Raw genomic sequence first — 15014 nt, forward strand, 5'->3', positions numbered from 1 at the left:
CTGTACCTGCTTGTTTAGGTAGAATAACAAGTCACATAATTTTCAATTAACCGTACAATGCATAATCTCTTTTGTTAAAGAGGTCATGGATAGCAGCAGAGAGGAAAATGCTATCTGTCTTTCAGATAAAAGAAAGATTTAGTTGGCCTGTTTTCCAGGACTGAATGAGGAATCCTGATTTGGAAACCTTCTCACATGCAGAGTGGGTAGAGGGAACTGCAAGAAGGGAGGCTGCTGCACCAGTGCTGGCTGGGAGACTCCTAAGGACACAAGTGTACAGTGCAGGCTCAGGTAGCCCAGAGAAAGTTCCCTGAAAGTCCAGAGGACTGTGTGGAAGGTGTTTGAACCAGAAAGCCATTGAAGGTTGCTGGGGCAGATTGCAAGGAAATCATTCATCCTGCAAAAGATGCTGTTTACAGGAGGTGGGTTTACTTTCAAGGTTTTCTGCCCCATCCAACTGATCCAAGTTTCTTCTGATTAAAGAAAAGAAACTGCACTGAGTTAGCAATTTCTGAACAAAATGTGGCTTTGGAGAATGCAAGTTCATAGGTGCACTCACTGTAGGGAAGACAGTGGGACAGCTCTGGCATAAGGTGCTGGCCTGACTGGCACTGCCAGAAGCAAGAGGTGTGCAGGTAATCCTCAAGTTAAAAACTGCATTCCCAGCAGAAAAAGAATGTCATATACTCAAACTAAGGCACCACTATAGCCCTGAGGAACACAGAATGGTGGGTTTGTTATTCTACTTTCCCTTACCTTTTTTTGAGAGAAAGGGACAGATGAAGAAGAGGGAAAGAACATGAGGATGATCTAACTGCACAGAGGTCATCAACACAGCGTTCAGGGGACCTGTGGGATAAAAGTGATTTTCTTCTGCCTAAGTGAAAGTCAAAAGCAAATAAAAGTAATTTTTGTTAACTCAGTGACTTCTGCTGGGGCTGCGGGGAGAAGCTAACGGACCCATGGAGAAGTTTAGCAGAGACAGAACCTGCTTCAAGGAAGGAAAAGAAGCCTTCCAAAATGCTGAGCACATGAACAGAAGAGGAAAAATGTGGTACCAGAGGGACACAGGGGTGCTCTGCAGCCTAGATCACCGAAACCAAGGAAGAACCTAACAGGCAATATCAGTAGTGGATCTTTCTCTCAGCTGGGAGAGAGAAAAGGCTGAGAAACCTTTCCCTTGGGTGCTCTCTTGGGAAGCAACAAAGACTGTGTACAATTTTATGCAAACAAGGATCCTGGAAATCAAGTGAAAATGAATGTGGTCTAACCTGTGACCAGGAATGCACCTGGGCAGTGCGTTCAAGGAGAGAAAACTGGGTGTTGCCTTATATATTCCAGTACTAAGTAGGCCATATTTACCATATTTTTGAGTGCAATTTCATTTTGGGAAGGAGAAGGATGAATATGTCTGCTGTCTTGGCCAAGGGACACAAGGCACATTGAAAAAGCAACGAAGAAGGAGAAAAAAGAAGGTCCTTTTAAAGACATGGAGCAATGCCTGAAATGAAACCCAGGAAGAAGACCTCACTATAAATAAAGAAAATGTTGCTATGGGGATGGCTCAGATAAATTATAAGAGAAGCCTCGCACCAACCTTTAGCAATATAACATCATAATTGATGGATCTGTGTGAAAAACAAAAGAGATTGGTCAATTCAATGAAGTCTAGTATGAAACTTCTGGCCATTGAGAAAAGGGTCTTTTTGTTTGTTTTGTAGCACAGAACAGGTGAGTTTGGATTTTAGCAAGCTTTCTAATGTATTTTCCAGGTGCCTCAATACTGATTTATGGGCCACTTGGCAGCAGCAGAATTAAATATATCATTCTCTGGCACATTTCTGTAAAAAAAAGTCAGCCGGGAATGGAACAACTGCACCACTGCAAAGAAAGCTTTATAAAGGCATCAAAAACCCCCCAACCAACTCAATTCTAGCTATGTAACTTTACTATATGTACAGTTGGAAATTTTTCCTTTAAAAAGGGTTATTTTATGGGGAAAATTCCAGCTCGTGAGGCAGACTGTGTCACCAGAAGAACCTGATGCACTAACAAAAATCAGAAAGAGAAAAGATAAATAGCATGTAGATTTTGCCTAGGCAGAAGGATGTTTGAGAAACTACACAAGTTCCTTTTGAGGCTTCCTTTGCATAACAACAGCTAAGGCATCCTGCAATACATATACAATACATGGAAGTGCAATATCACAAAAATGGATGGACTACAACATGAGCTGAAATCCTTGACCACTGCTGTTATTTAGCATTTCTAAAACTCAGCTCTATGATAGGCTCTATTTGATAAAAAATACTAGAGAACAAGACCAGTAATGACCGCTATTACTGTTTCTTTGAAGTTCAATGATGAAAGCCAAAGAAATGAACATACAAAGATCACAGCTGAAATGGTTCAAGAATTATAATCATAACTCCCCTGTCATATTGGCATGTTTGGACTGTTTTAAAGACGCAGCAAATTACTATTGCAATTTTGAAGTACAATTTCTCAGAATAACCTTACAAATAACATAAAGCAGAGCAGCACTGTACAGCTGTTATTAGCTGGCTATGTAAACAAATACATTAGGCTATTATATTCAACAGACTGTTCTCACAATTTTTTAATTTATCTTTGCTTTTATGATGTGTTATTTAAGAATTTAAAAAATATTAAAATGTTGAGGTTGTGCAAATTTACTATGCATAATTTTACAGTATTTTGAATGGCACATCAGAATAAGCTCAATTTAAATATATAGTGTTACATTCCTAAATGAAATTTGCAGATCCAGGAACATTAGTACAATGAGAGATTCCTCCCAATATGAGAGGACTTATTTCCTTGTTTTAACAACTTGTAGAGCACTTCTGTAAAGAAGCATTAACCCTAAGATAGCACTGGATGCAAATAATAAACATTATGATCATAGTATCTATTTATAAAATTCTGTAATTAAAAGCAGGGAAGAAATATGCTGTAATGATAACAAATTAACAAGTTAGGAAAAATTAACAGAAAATATGCTCTTAATGTACAGAAGTAAAAATAATTTGGTTATGATTGTTGAAAGTGATTATTTTTCAAAGACAGAACATGAAAATAAAAGCTCAATGACCCACAGTGTTTGGATGAATTTCAGCTAAGAAAACCCACCAACTGCCTGAACAAAATAAAACTCCCATATGTGTGCTTACTGTACGATCAGAATTCAGGGGCAATAATGATTTACATAAATTATTGTCCTTTTCCTCATCAGCGTATTTGTTTGTGAAGCAAGAATCTCTCAGTTGTCTTGCTGGAGATACTAATCGTCCACTAAATTTCTGTAACCTTCTTAAAATTTTGATGACTTCTTACTTCATGACTCCAAAGTTACTTGCAATAGGTAATCTGAGGATCAGCAGGGGGTCGTCTGCTTAGATCATTGATCTGGAAGATGCAAGTGCTACTGCCAGCCTAAGCATGAAATGCTAAAGAAGAACAAAGCCATTGCTTTTCTTACAGAGATTACAGCCTGAGAGATCAGGAAACATTGCATGATGTTTAATTAATTTAACAATTCCTTGATATATACTAGCAAGCTGTCACATAAAATTGGAATATGACACACTAGAGAAAGAATTAAAGAAATTGTTCTAGAAACGTGAGAATAATTTTCATTGTGCTCATTCTGCTGCAAACTGGAAAAAAAAAGTCCCCAAATCCACAGTATATATAAATTGTTTGGAAAGAACATACCTATTAACTCTTTATTTCTGACATCTAAGGCCATGTTTCGTAAAGCTGTAGCAACTGCACATACCACCCGGTCATTGTCTATCCGGAGCAGCTCCACCAGTATGGGCAATCCTTTCTCTTTGCGGACGGCAGCGCGGATGTACACTGACCACTGCGAAGACACAGGGGAGAGAGAGTGGGAACAAAGTGAGGAATCCACCACAGGCAGTGAGGCACCTGAGCTCACAACAGAGTAAGGGCTAAAAGAGGCAACTGGATGGAAAACTCAAAGGAGTAAAAATAATTGCATTGATGATGCTAGGCAACCACTTGATTTGGCAATCAGCACTCAGTTTTTTTATGGTGACAGAGAAATTAAATGATGAATTGACTTCTCTCCCAGCACACCTGGTTACAATTTCAGGGCCCAAGTCTCCAGACAACTTACTTTTCACCAGTGTTTTGTATGCAACATCTAATGATGCTTGTTTACTGCTAAGCTAGCAATATTTGTTTTACAAAATATGTATCACAAAGCAAGTTCAAGAGGTCTGGGTATTCTTTATTGTTGCCATAAGTATTATTTAGTCTACAAACATGAAAACACTATTATAATTTCTCTTGTGAGTGTTAACATGTTCAGAAGGAAGACTGAGGATTACTACATGCCTGGTTTTGGCAGCTGTAGTGATCCTAACTGGAATACTATTGTACACTGAAGTGTTAGCCATCCTCTCAAGAGCTGACCTGAAGGCAGTGTGTGCCTGTGCTGTGCCTGGCTGCAGGCATCACGTGGCTGCGGGATAAACCCAGTGGCTGATTCTAGCAGAGAAGACTGTAGATATCTCCCACTTGACAGCTGGTCATGACACCACTGGCACAGCCTTGTCTTTGTATCAAAGTGAGCAGTATCTTCTCATGTAAACATCCTTTTTATCTGACAGTAGAAATGATGAATGGAATTGTTTACTTCTAAAAAACCCTTTAGGAGCTCTAAAGATTATCATGCCAGTGAACAAGGGATCTGTGCAGTGTGCTGTGAGTAGGAGATCCATCCAGAGCTACACAACTTGGAGCTCCCAGCACATAAAGGGGTGAAAGATCAGCTATACTACCCTGTTTTCCACTCTGCTGCTATGTCCAGCAGTTGCAAAACATGTAAACAGGACAGCAGCTGTGACCTTGTGGGTTTAAAGTATATGGGTGCTGCCAAAGTTAAGCTGTTTGGACACCCGTGGATGTACAAGTCTCCTCAGCAGAGCCCACTTCAAAACAAGCCATCCACAGGCACACATCCCTTTCACTTCATGATCTCTACAATTTTCATAAAGTTCACATTCATGCTTCTTGTAATGACAGTTGAAAGGAAATTATTGAAGCTGAATGTCTCCTTCCTTTCAGCAGTGCTGTGGCATGGATGCTTATCTTGCCATTGTACCTGGAAGGTGAAGACAAGTTCTGGAAGGCCTTTGCTTTTGAAATATTTCAAGTATTTCAGAAACTAGGATGGTAAGTCTTAGGATTTTCTGATCTAGATGGCTCTTCTCTTTTGACAAAGACATCCCACTCTAAAGAATAATTACATTGCAATAGCATTACTCCATAGCCATGCAGAGTTAAAAAAGTCAGCACATTCACTGTCAACAGACCATGTTTAACCCCTGCATATGGCCTCTACTTACCACAGCTGAGGAGCTCACTTTGAAAGCATCTTTCTATAAGACACATGCCCTTTATAAGTTTATATAAGATACATGCCCTGAATAGCAAAAACCAGAATATATATTTATGATAAAAACAGTTGATGTGGAGATATACAAGAACTACAATGCTGCAATATCTGTAGTGCAAATTCATTCCAGGTGATATGATTCAGGGGAAATTGGGAAAAAGGAAAACAAACCAGAATTTAAAGAGTATTTTTAATTAATTTTCCTCTGTAGTAACTATGCATAACAAAAGCCAGTTGGCTGGACTTTGCTGAAGATGAAATTCGTAACAGTTATGATAAGCTTTCTAGTCAGTTAAGTTGGACCAGGGGTTCTCAGCATCCCTAAGCATAATAATGTGCTAAAACATAAATGTGCTGACATTTTGTGCTGCAAAGCAAACAGCTTAGGGGAGGTAAGCAGGACTCTTTGTTGATCTTACTCTATGCTCTCTCCTCCAGTGTCTTCCTTAGAATCAGTGTATAGGATGATCATCAGATAAAGAACTAAAACAGATCTTAAGGATCAATGAGTTTAACAGGAAGTATTTTGTGAAAAAATTTATTACCTACACATTAATTTTAATGAGATATTAAATATAAAGGTTGCTATGGAAACAACAAATGGATATTTCTAACCTTCCTGGCTTAATAACTATGTATTTACCTGCCAGTTAGATGCATTCTCACCTGCAGCTGGGAAATGAGCAATACCTGCTTGCACTTAAAAAATGCTGTATTTTGTACATCTCTCCCAGGGGAAGCATCTGTTGTGTCTGCTGTGATTACAAGGTGACTGTCAGCATGAGAGTTCAAGATAGCAGTGAGAATATTTTGAGAAAAAAGTGAGCCTGTGTGGTTGAGGTGAGAGTTCAGGCTAGCTGAGAGTATTCTGAAAGATGCTGTTGTTCACTGCAGAAGTGTATCACAGATGTAGCATCTCCAGAGTGGGATACATGGGGAACCAGTGGGGGTGTTTGGTTTGAGAGAAAAAACCTTATCTATGTCTATTCCATACCAAGGAAAATAAAAAATAATCCTTTAGATTATTCGCTATATTTAAAAATCCTTCATACTAAAACCTCAGTAAACAGTTTTCTTTTGATTTTTTTTAGTCACCTACCAAGAGAAAACATAAGCACTTGTTTCATAAAGCCAGGTTTACAACAGACTTCTTGGGATGTAATATTTTCATCATCCATTCCAACCCAAAACTTAAGAGGAACAAATTAGGGAATATTTTGCTTTTAAGCCTAGGGAGAGCAGGAGACATTGTAGGAGAAACACTGAAATAACTCAGCATAAAAAAAAAAGAGAAAATATAAACCTCCTTACTAAATAAACGGCATGCAAGCCTTCAGGATCTCTAATGAACCAATTAATTTGATTATAACAGTAAAAAATAGAGCTCCAAAGCTTTCAAAGGGGAAAGATCCAGATATAATGTTTTACAGATGCACATATGCACACATACATATAAAACAATGGGAGGAGGACTACAGAAAAGTTATGTAGGAAACCTCTCCTCTCCCCTGTGTACTCCTCTCCTTCCCAAGCTTGTCTTTTTCCAGAGGATGTCATCCACTTTGGGAAAAGTTCACAGACTCCTCAATGTGTGATTTGCTATCATTTAATCTGCTGTTTCAAGTCATGAAACTTAGGCAGAAAGAGAGAAATGCTTTTAATTGTTTCAAGGGTCTCTGGAGAACTTTCCATGTGGAAAGTGGTATGAACTGTCTGGTTCTCTTTCCTTAAGCTGCCAATTAGGATAAGTCTCTGCAAGTAATTACGCTGCGCTGTGTGGATTTCAGGAAAGCTCAAATTGAGGTGCCTCAAAAGGCTATTTCTTTCTTGCAGAGAATGGAGAAATTGATTCAGCCTTGTGTATACTGATGATCCTTCCGTTTGCCTCAAGCCACCGTGCAGTGCCTGCAATTCCACATTGTGGGTCAATTGCTAATACGAGCTCAATGAAGTATAAAAGTGAAGAGATGAAAAATCATAAAAAAGAAAAGAGACAAAGGGTTTGTGGCCTATCATTAAGCAAATGAGGCACTCGGTTAATACGCTTAATCATCCTGGTACTGCACAAATCAGTGGCGGTGTCAATGCTCAAATAGCTGTTCAGTTTGTAAAGCAAAAGCATTCCTGTGGGAACAGCAAACACTTCAGCAGGAACAAGCAGCTAGAAAATAAAATAAAATCATTGTTGTTGCATCAGGTTGAGGCTAAATTATCAGAGACAATCACAGGAGCCACAGTCTGTGCATGAATAAATACACTTTACCAATAACGGAATTTGGGGCCATAACTACTACACATCACTTTGAAGGTACACAGTAGAGCTCTATGTCTGCTTTCATTAGTAGCTCCCTTTTAATTTTCATCGCAGTAATTAGGTAGAAAAATAAAGTAAACCTGCAAATTTTTTTTGTTTGTCAGATACCGTCTGCACAAGTGAATGCCTCTAGGGATTTAAGATTATATTAGGCTGAAATTCAAGAAAAGAGTAATTACTCTAGATAAAACTCATTTGTATTTTTCAGAAAAATTGAGAAGCATTTAATCACTTAACTCCTGTTGATGTTTCATATGGTTTTCTTTATTTCCCTATGAAGCAGCAACACAGGAGACCAAACTGAACAATGAAGAAATTTCCATCATAAAATGAGAAAGAAAAAAAACCTACCAAAATCAATTCCCCCCCGTAAAATGCAAGAAATACCAACAACTGTATACACTTGACATTTTGAATGGGTTCACTTTCCTGCCATTGACATCAGTGTTCCCAAAGTATCTGCAGAATATTTTGTCCCATACTTCAGCTTTGACTAGAATTTGGATTGTACTGGTACAGTTCAACACTGTGACCCAAAAGACTACTGAGTTACTGAATACTAAAGGGAACTATTGAGACGTAAACTACAACATGAAAGCTAAATCAGGGGAGCAGGCATGACAAAGCAAACTAAATTATTCAGCAAACTAGAGCACCAGGAAGATTAGAGAGACTTGAGGTCTGCTAGGAAAGGCTTAGAAAGAGTCCATGCTAACAGCAGTAAAACAGCAGACCATGAAAGAGAATTGCATGTTCAATAATCAAATATCAATGAGTAATTAATGTTCATCTCTGTCTGATCAGACTCAATGTAATATACCTATCAAGAAAAAAAGAAAATATTTTTATATTCAAAAATTACAGATCTACTTTACTCAAATAACTCTATTGGGATCCCTAAGAAGTCACATGACCTGACAAAGAGCAAAGCTCCGAAATCTTGGTTAACTTTCTGCAGTTTCTGAAGAGAGCAGAAAGAGACATCCCATGGATTTTCTGCCCCTGACTGCAGTGCTCTGTTCTCAGAAATTATCCTATCTGGTATACTACCAGCAAGTTCTCTATAGCTTTGTGTGGGACAAGAGAAAAGTATTAACTGGTTACTCTTCTCTTGCTCCACAATCTTAGTCAAGCTTAAAGAGAAAGGAAAAAAATCCAGTGGTAAAGATACAAAGTTAAGTAAATAAACTAGATAAAATAAAACTGTGTTAACAGAAGTTATCTGAAACAGGAAGGCAAAACTGGTAAGGAACTGCCCTTGCACCTCATCATTCTTGGTTCTGCAGTACAAGTAGGTATTGTGTTTCCAAAATGATCTGAGAAATTTTACGATCAGTTTTCCAAACATTATAACTAACATAATTAAAAAAAAAAAATTGGGACAAAAGTGACACATCTCATGGGAAGAAAACTGCTTATAGTAAGGGATTACCTTGAACATGAAGCCACTATGAACTACTGTGCTCCCATTCCACACACAGATGGCAATGCTAATTTCCTCATGATATCTGTGATACAAGTGTTTGCAGCAACAGGTCTTGCTTTTTAAATATTGTCCTGTCCTTTCAATTTTGTTTTCTGTCCTCTAGATCTCTCTTTAATGATTGATGCTGCCGCATTTATGAGGTGTTTCTACCCAGGTAAGAATTCCTGACAGAACAAAGCATTGGAATTCCTGACAGAATAAAGCATTGCTTATTTTAAAAATTTACTTTGTTGATTACATAGTATGTTATAAGTGGTCTTCTGCATTCCATCACATAAAGATTCATAATACTACTATTTTGGAGAAAATGCAAGCAAGCCTTTTCACTTTAATCCAAGAAAACTTTCTCCTGGAACAGCCTGATGAAACTTCAAAGGGTTAATATGTAAATAACTAGTCATCAAAAAAGTCTGGCAAGGAACCCACAATATGTCCTTGCCTGATAAGAGAAGACTGATAACCTAGATGTCTGCTGCTTTAGAAAATAATTACTCATTATCTTCAAGTGTCTGGATGGTAAGGCGCTTGAAACTCTTTCTCATACTACTCTTTGAAGCAGCTGCACTGACCTTGTGTCTAAAATGGTCCCTTTTATGTTTTCAGTTTCCTTATCTAATAATTTACTTAATGGAGCTCTTGCTCCTATGAGAGTCCGATTTCCCTTGCATGGAATTAACAAAATAAATGTAGTTGCTTGTCTGAGGAACAAAGAGCGAGATAGCATCTATCCTATCTCAAGAGATCATGCCAATGACCCATAAACACATTCACAAGGGTATTGTACCTGTGTATTAGGGAACAAAGGCAGGGACATTCAGCAGTCTAACCAAAGAGCCTCCTCATTCCCTGCTGAGTATGATCAAACATGGAACAGAAAGGAGAGGTGCTAGAAAGAAGCAACCAAGGAATGCTATAGTTTCATGAGACTGGTACTGACCTCAACAGAGCAGCACTTGCTCTTCACGTTACAGTCAAAGGACAAGAAAGGAGGAGGGTCAGCAGAACTGCTACCTTGGGCTTGCAGAGGACAAACTTTGGGCTGTGTAGGAGACTGGTTCACAGAGTACCTTAGGAGACAGTACTGAAGGGCAAAGAAGTCCAGGAAGGCTAGACATTGTTCAAGTAGGAAATCTTAAAAGCTTGTTCCAGTTGTTGAGAGGAACAAGTCATCCCTTCTAACACACATTAGAAGATGAGCTGGTGGGGAAAAGCAGCAGCCGGGCTGAACAAAGCTGGAGCTCAGGAAAACATGAACTGAGTTTTTCCCTCCCCTTGAGAAGAAAGGAGCTCAGGATGATTACATGAATGTTCTGAGGTTTCAGGGAGAAAATCAGAAGGGCCAAAGTCCAGCTAGAACCTAATCTGGCTACTGCTGTAAAAGACAACAAAAATGTTTTATAAATACAGCACCAACAAAAAGAAGGCTAAGGAGAATCTCAATCCTTTATTGGATGCAGGGGGAAACACAGTAACAGGGGATGAGGAAAAGGTTGAGATATCTAATGCTTCTTGCCTTTGGATCACAACAACCCCAGGCAGCGCTGCAAGCTGAGGGAGAGTGGCTGGAAAGTGGCCCAGTGAAAAAGGACCTGGGTTGCTTCTTGACAGTGGCTGAACATGATCCAGCGTGTGTCCAAGTGGCCAAGGGCATCCTGACCTGTATCAGCAATAGTGATGAAAAGGAAGTTGGCCATCCTGTCATTAAAGCAGATGAGGGAGTTCATAAAAGCCTGTAAAGTAACTGAGACAGAAGACTGAGTGCACAGAAGGCACTAAGCAAGGCCCAGAGAAGGTGTGCAATCTGTTCTGACGTAAGCCATTGTGTTGCCAGAAGAAATATAGTAAATCTTGTTTCCTGGTTTTAAAAGATAGGTAATGCCTATGTAAGTAATGATAGTTTTTTTTTAAAGGATCATATGAATGAGGAAATTATTTTTAAGGGTTTGATAAAACTAAGGAAATGCCACTTGTGGTGACAACACTGCTTTACCAGCTGCATGTAATAGCAAAGGTAATGTAGGACTAGAGGCAGTAGGCAATACCTGAAACACAGGACTTTTGCAGAACCACGGGAATTGCTTTTCACTTGTGAAGGGGACTGAGCACTGGCATAGGTTGCACAGAGAGGTGGTAGAGTCTCCAGTCTTAGAGACATTCAGAAGACCATCCGGACATGGTCCCAGACAACTGCCTCTAGGTGGCCTTGCTTAAGCAGGGGGTTGGACCAGATGACCTCCAGAGGTCCCTGACAACCTGAGCTCTTTTGTGATTCTATGAGTTCAGAGCAACAGGTCTTGCAATATTGAAGCAATGCCTGGCAGATAAACTGACATCAGCCTAAATTCAGCTGTCAGACACATACATACAGACAAAGTAATAAGCAGATATCCTAATATTTCCTTTCTTCCTGAGAGGATAATTTTATTCAGAAGGGACATAACCTTGGATGCTTGACATTGTTAACTTGAGGACATTTTGCATTTAACTTTTTACAGTCTCAGGAGATTTAATGTGTTAATAGCCAATTGACCAAGGTGAAAACTAAAAAGAACTTGCCACTTTTTATTTTCACCATCTAAGGAGAAGTACTAATGCCAGACTACATATAAAAAGATCATCTTTTACAGGATCACTCTTGTAATTTTAAACCATGTAATTTTTTCAATCCAAGGCATTAAAATAAAAAAATTATATGAGATTGCAGAAAGAACTTCTGGTTTGAAGAGTTATAGCAGGAGAGATATTTTTAATAAGCAGGCAAGTGTCTTCAGAATAGAGCTGAGAGAGTCAGAAAGTCTCCTTTTTTCTTACTCTACATTTTTGCACAAATTTGGTTAAGCACAAATTAAGTGGCAAAGAAAAATAACAGAGCTCCCAGTGAAAGTTAATACCTAATGGGAAATAAAGACTTTGCACTGCTTCCAAAGCCATGTCTCAAACCTTATTTGTTCAGGGAAAACTCCAGCTAAGATTGATGCGGAAAGTGTTTCCCTAGTTTTATTATTTCATATTTCTAAGCAGCTTTAGTATTCAAGTTCGCATCAAGTATAATTACAAAAAGCCTATTCTTTGGAAAAAAAAATCATAGAGTGGCAATGAGAGGAAGCAAAGCCTAACCCAATGGCCAGCTTTTCACGTGTTGCTCCTTCTGCCTGCAGGATGTTCAGGATATCATGAGACTACCACGGTTATGATCTGATGGGATAAAATGTTTTGGGAAGCAATGACATCTCTAAAACAGCAACTCTTCCAGTCCCATGCAGCAGCTGAACGCAGCAGAAGGTGGTAGATGGGTGCAGATCCAGGGCTGATAACTGCCCCACTGCTGTCAGGTGGCAGCACTGTGCTTGGAGTGTGTATTACTGGCAGACACCAACCCTGTCAGGAGGTGTCACAGGTCACTGTACAGGGCAGCAGCTGGACCTCAGGCAATGTGATACCCTGGCAGTGATGTGGAAAATGTTAATTTGTCCACTCTTTCCAAAAGACTTATGAATTGGCTGTCTCCATAGATATTATTCCAGAAGGGCCAATCCTATTTTTCATAGATGCATCAAGTAAGCACATGAACAAAAAAGGTATCTCTGTGCGGATAATTTTCCATGACAGAGATGGTTCTTCTCCTTCATATTCCAATACCAGTGTCCTCCTTAAGTGATTACATCCTGATGCAGAACACTGAGATGAACAAATGTCCGTGTTTATCTCAAACAGTCTCTTCCAAAATGAGTTCTGCTTTGTATAGAAGCTGTCAATCTTTTTCAAAACCAGAATATACACCAAAGTCAAGATACACAGTCATAGATTATTACAGATTTGTGTTAAATTTTCACATCAAAAATATTCTTCCTCCTACCTGACAATCAGTATCCTGTTTTATTGATAAACCTTCATTTGCGTGGCAAATACATTAAGAGATGCAAATCTTACACCAAGAGATGCTTGGTGTAATAATAATTGCACTGACCAAACATTTCATTAGTCATTATAAAAAACTCTCAAGTTTTACTTTGCAGATGGGTAATATATGTCAAGACTTTAGTCCCAAGCGTTTCATTTTGACATAGAAAAATCGTCTGTAAATATAAGTATGTCCCACTTTTTTCTTTTATGTTAGTATTTATTAGGCTTTAAAAGGAATTCCTGCAACTGAAGCAGTGCTAAAATTGTCCTACAGATTATGTTTCACCATGTGCATGTGTTGATTTTATGTGTATGTATCCCTGAGAAACTATACTCCTTGAAATAATGAAAACTTTCAGCCTTTATGAGCTATTAATCATTAAAGCTACATACATACTGCTTTCTTTTTGTGCCTGAAATTCTCCAAAACAGTCTAGGGGATTTAGACACATATTGTCTGTTAATTCTAGTGGTAGACATTATCTAAATCCCTTGCATAACTTTTTATTTTTTAAAAATTACTCAGGCTTCCTTTTACCTGCTCACATTCTCTCCATAATAGCACTAGCTAAGCACTGCCTGTGTTAAAAATATTCCCTCTTGGCTACCCAAGAGGATTAGACAGCTTTGTACCAGAGGAACCAACAGGGTGAAACAGCTAGGAAAGAATTGTGCAAGTGTATCAATTGCATTGTATTTATTTCCAGAAGAGACTGTATCTTCAGTAGTGTGTGAGCACACCTGGTAGGCTGGGTGCTTCATATAGTCTGTGATTCTTCTGGCATTAAAATAATGCTAATTGGAAAAAGCCCACAATTGCTATTGCTATTAATATTAATAGCAACACTGTTTATCTTCACACAGTTTGCTCTTCTCTCTCTCAGTCCATCATAAAGTTCTTCCTGAAAGAATTCGAGTAAAAAAAAAATTCCATTCTTTATACAATTACCATTTGTGGAGGAACTAAAAAAATTAAAATCTCCCTTAGGAATAACCTCTTCTTTTAAGAATTTTCTATCTTTTATTTCAGTCATTTTATATCTGGACTGCAGCAGTGGAAAGGAGAGGTCAAAAGGTGGAAACATCAATGCTTATGTAATCCCCAAAGAGGATTACTCCCCTCACAAAAATGGCTAGTATGACATGTGAAATTAAGGATATTCATTCTGTGTCTGCACATCCCTTGTAATAGAATTGGTGAATCTTTAGAAAAATAGAGCAATATGAGAACAACTCAGCTTTTCCCATGGTATCAGCACAGATAGTATTAAAGTCCAAAACCAGTTTTTCTAAGCCAGCACTCACCAAAGAGGTCTGCAGAGCCTCCCTTCCTTTCACTGTACACTTCTGCCAACTAAAGGATGACAGGTATACAGTTTTATTAGAAATGGGAGAAGGGACACCACTTGGATTTTAGCACTTCTATTAGTCCTGGCAAACGTGCATGCATTGTTTTCTCATTTGGACCAGGGCTACACCCATTCCCAGATGGACAGACGACATTTATTGCATTCTGCTGCCAGGATTACACCATCTGAAGCAGTCTACAGCACGAGAATAATAAAACCAAAAAGATTTTCAGGCATAGTGCTTACATAGGACAAAAATCACTGAACAGATACTTTGTTAAATCATTTTACATGTCACTGAATGCAATAGTCAATGACATATTATAAGTCTGGTGGAAAACCATTATAAAAAAAAGCCCAAAAATATAATATGCCTTGGAAGAGCTAGTGAGTGTGCCAACCCAACTTTCAATAAAACTTTATGTGAAAAAGAAAGCAATTTCTTAGTGTCAGAGCTAATATTTCAAAATGAATGCCTAATTAAATTGGTATTTACATACCACATATGAATGC

The 15014-nt window shown here is 38.6% G+C and overlaps 1 protein-coding gene across 7 annotated transcripts in view; it reads right to left on the reverse strand.

Annotated features, from left to right (window-relative positions):
- CTNND2 (catenin delta 2) overlaps nucleotides 1-15014 on the reverse strand; it is a 638637-nt gene that overhangs the window by 67633 nt on the left and 555990 nt on the right. For all 7 annotated transcript variants that reach the window (XM_068196795.1, XM_068196789.1, XM_068196805.1 and 4 more), the window contains one exon: nucleotides 3739-3889. In XM_068196795.1, the coding sequence (XP_068052896.1) occupies nucleotides 3739-3889 (151 nt within the window). The remainder of the gene's footprint in view (nucleotides 1-3738; nucleotides 3890-15014) is intronic.

Source organism: Anomalospiza imberbis, chromosome 1 (assembly GCF_031753505.1).
Source record: "Anomalospiza imberbis isolate Cuckoo-Finch-1a 21T00152 chromosome 1, ASM3175350v1, whole genome shotgun sequence".
Taxonomy (NCBI): domain Eukaryota; kingdom Metazoa; phylum Chordata; class Aves; order Passeriformes; family Viduidae; genus Anomalospiza; species Anomalospiza imberbis.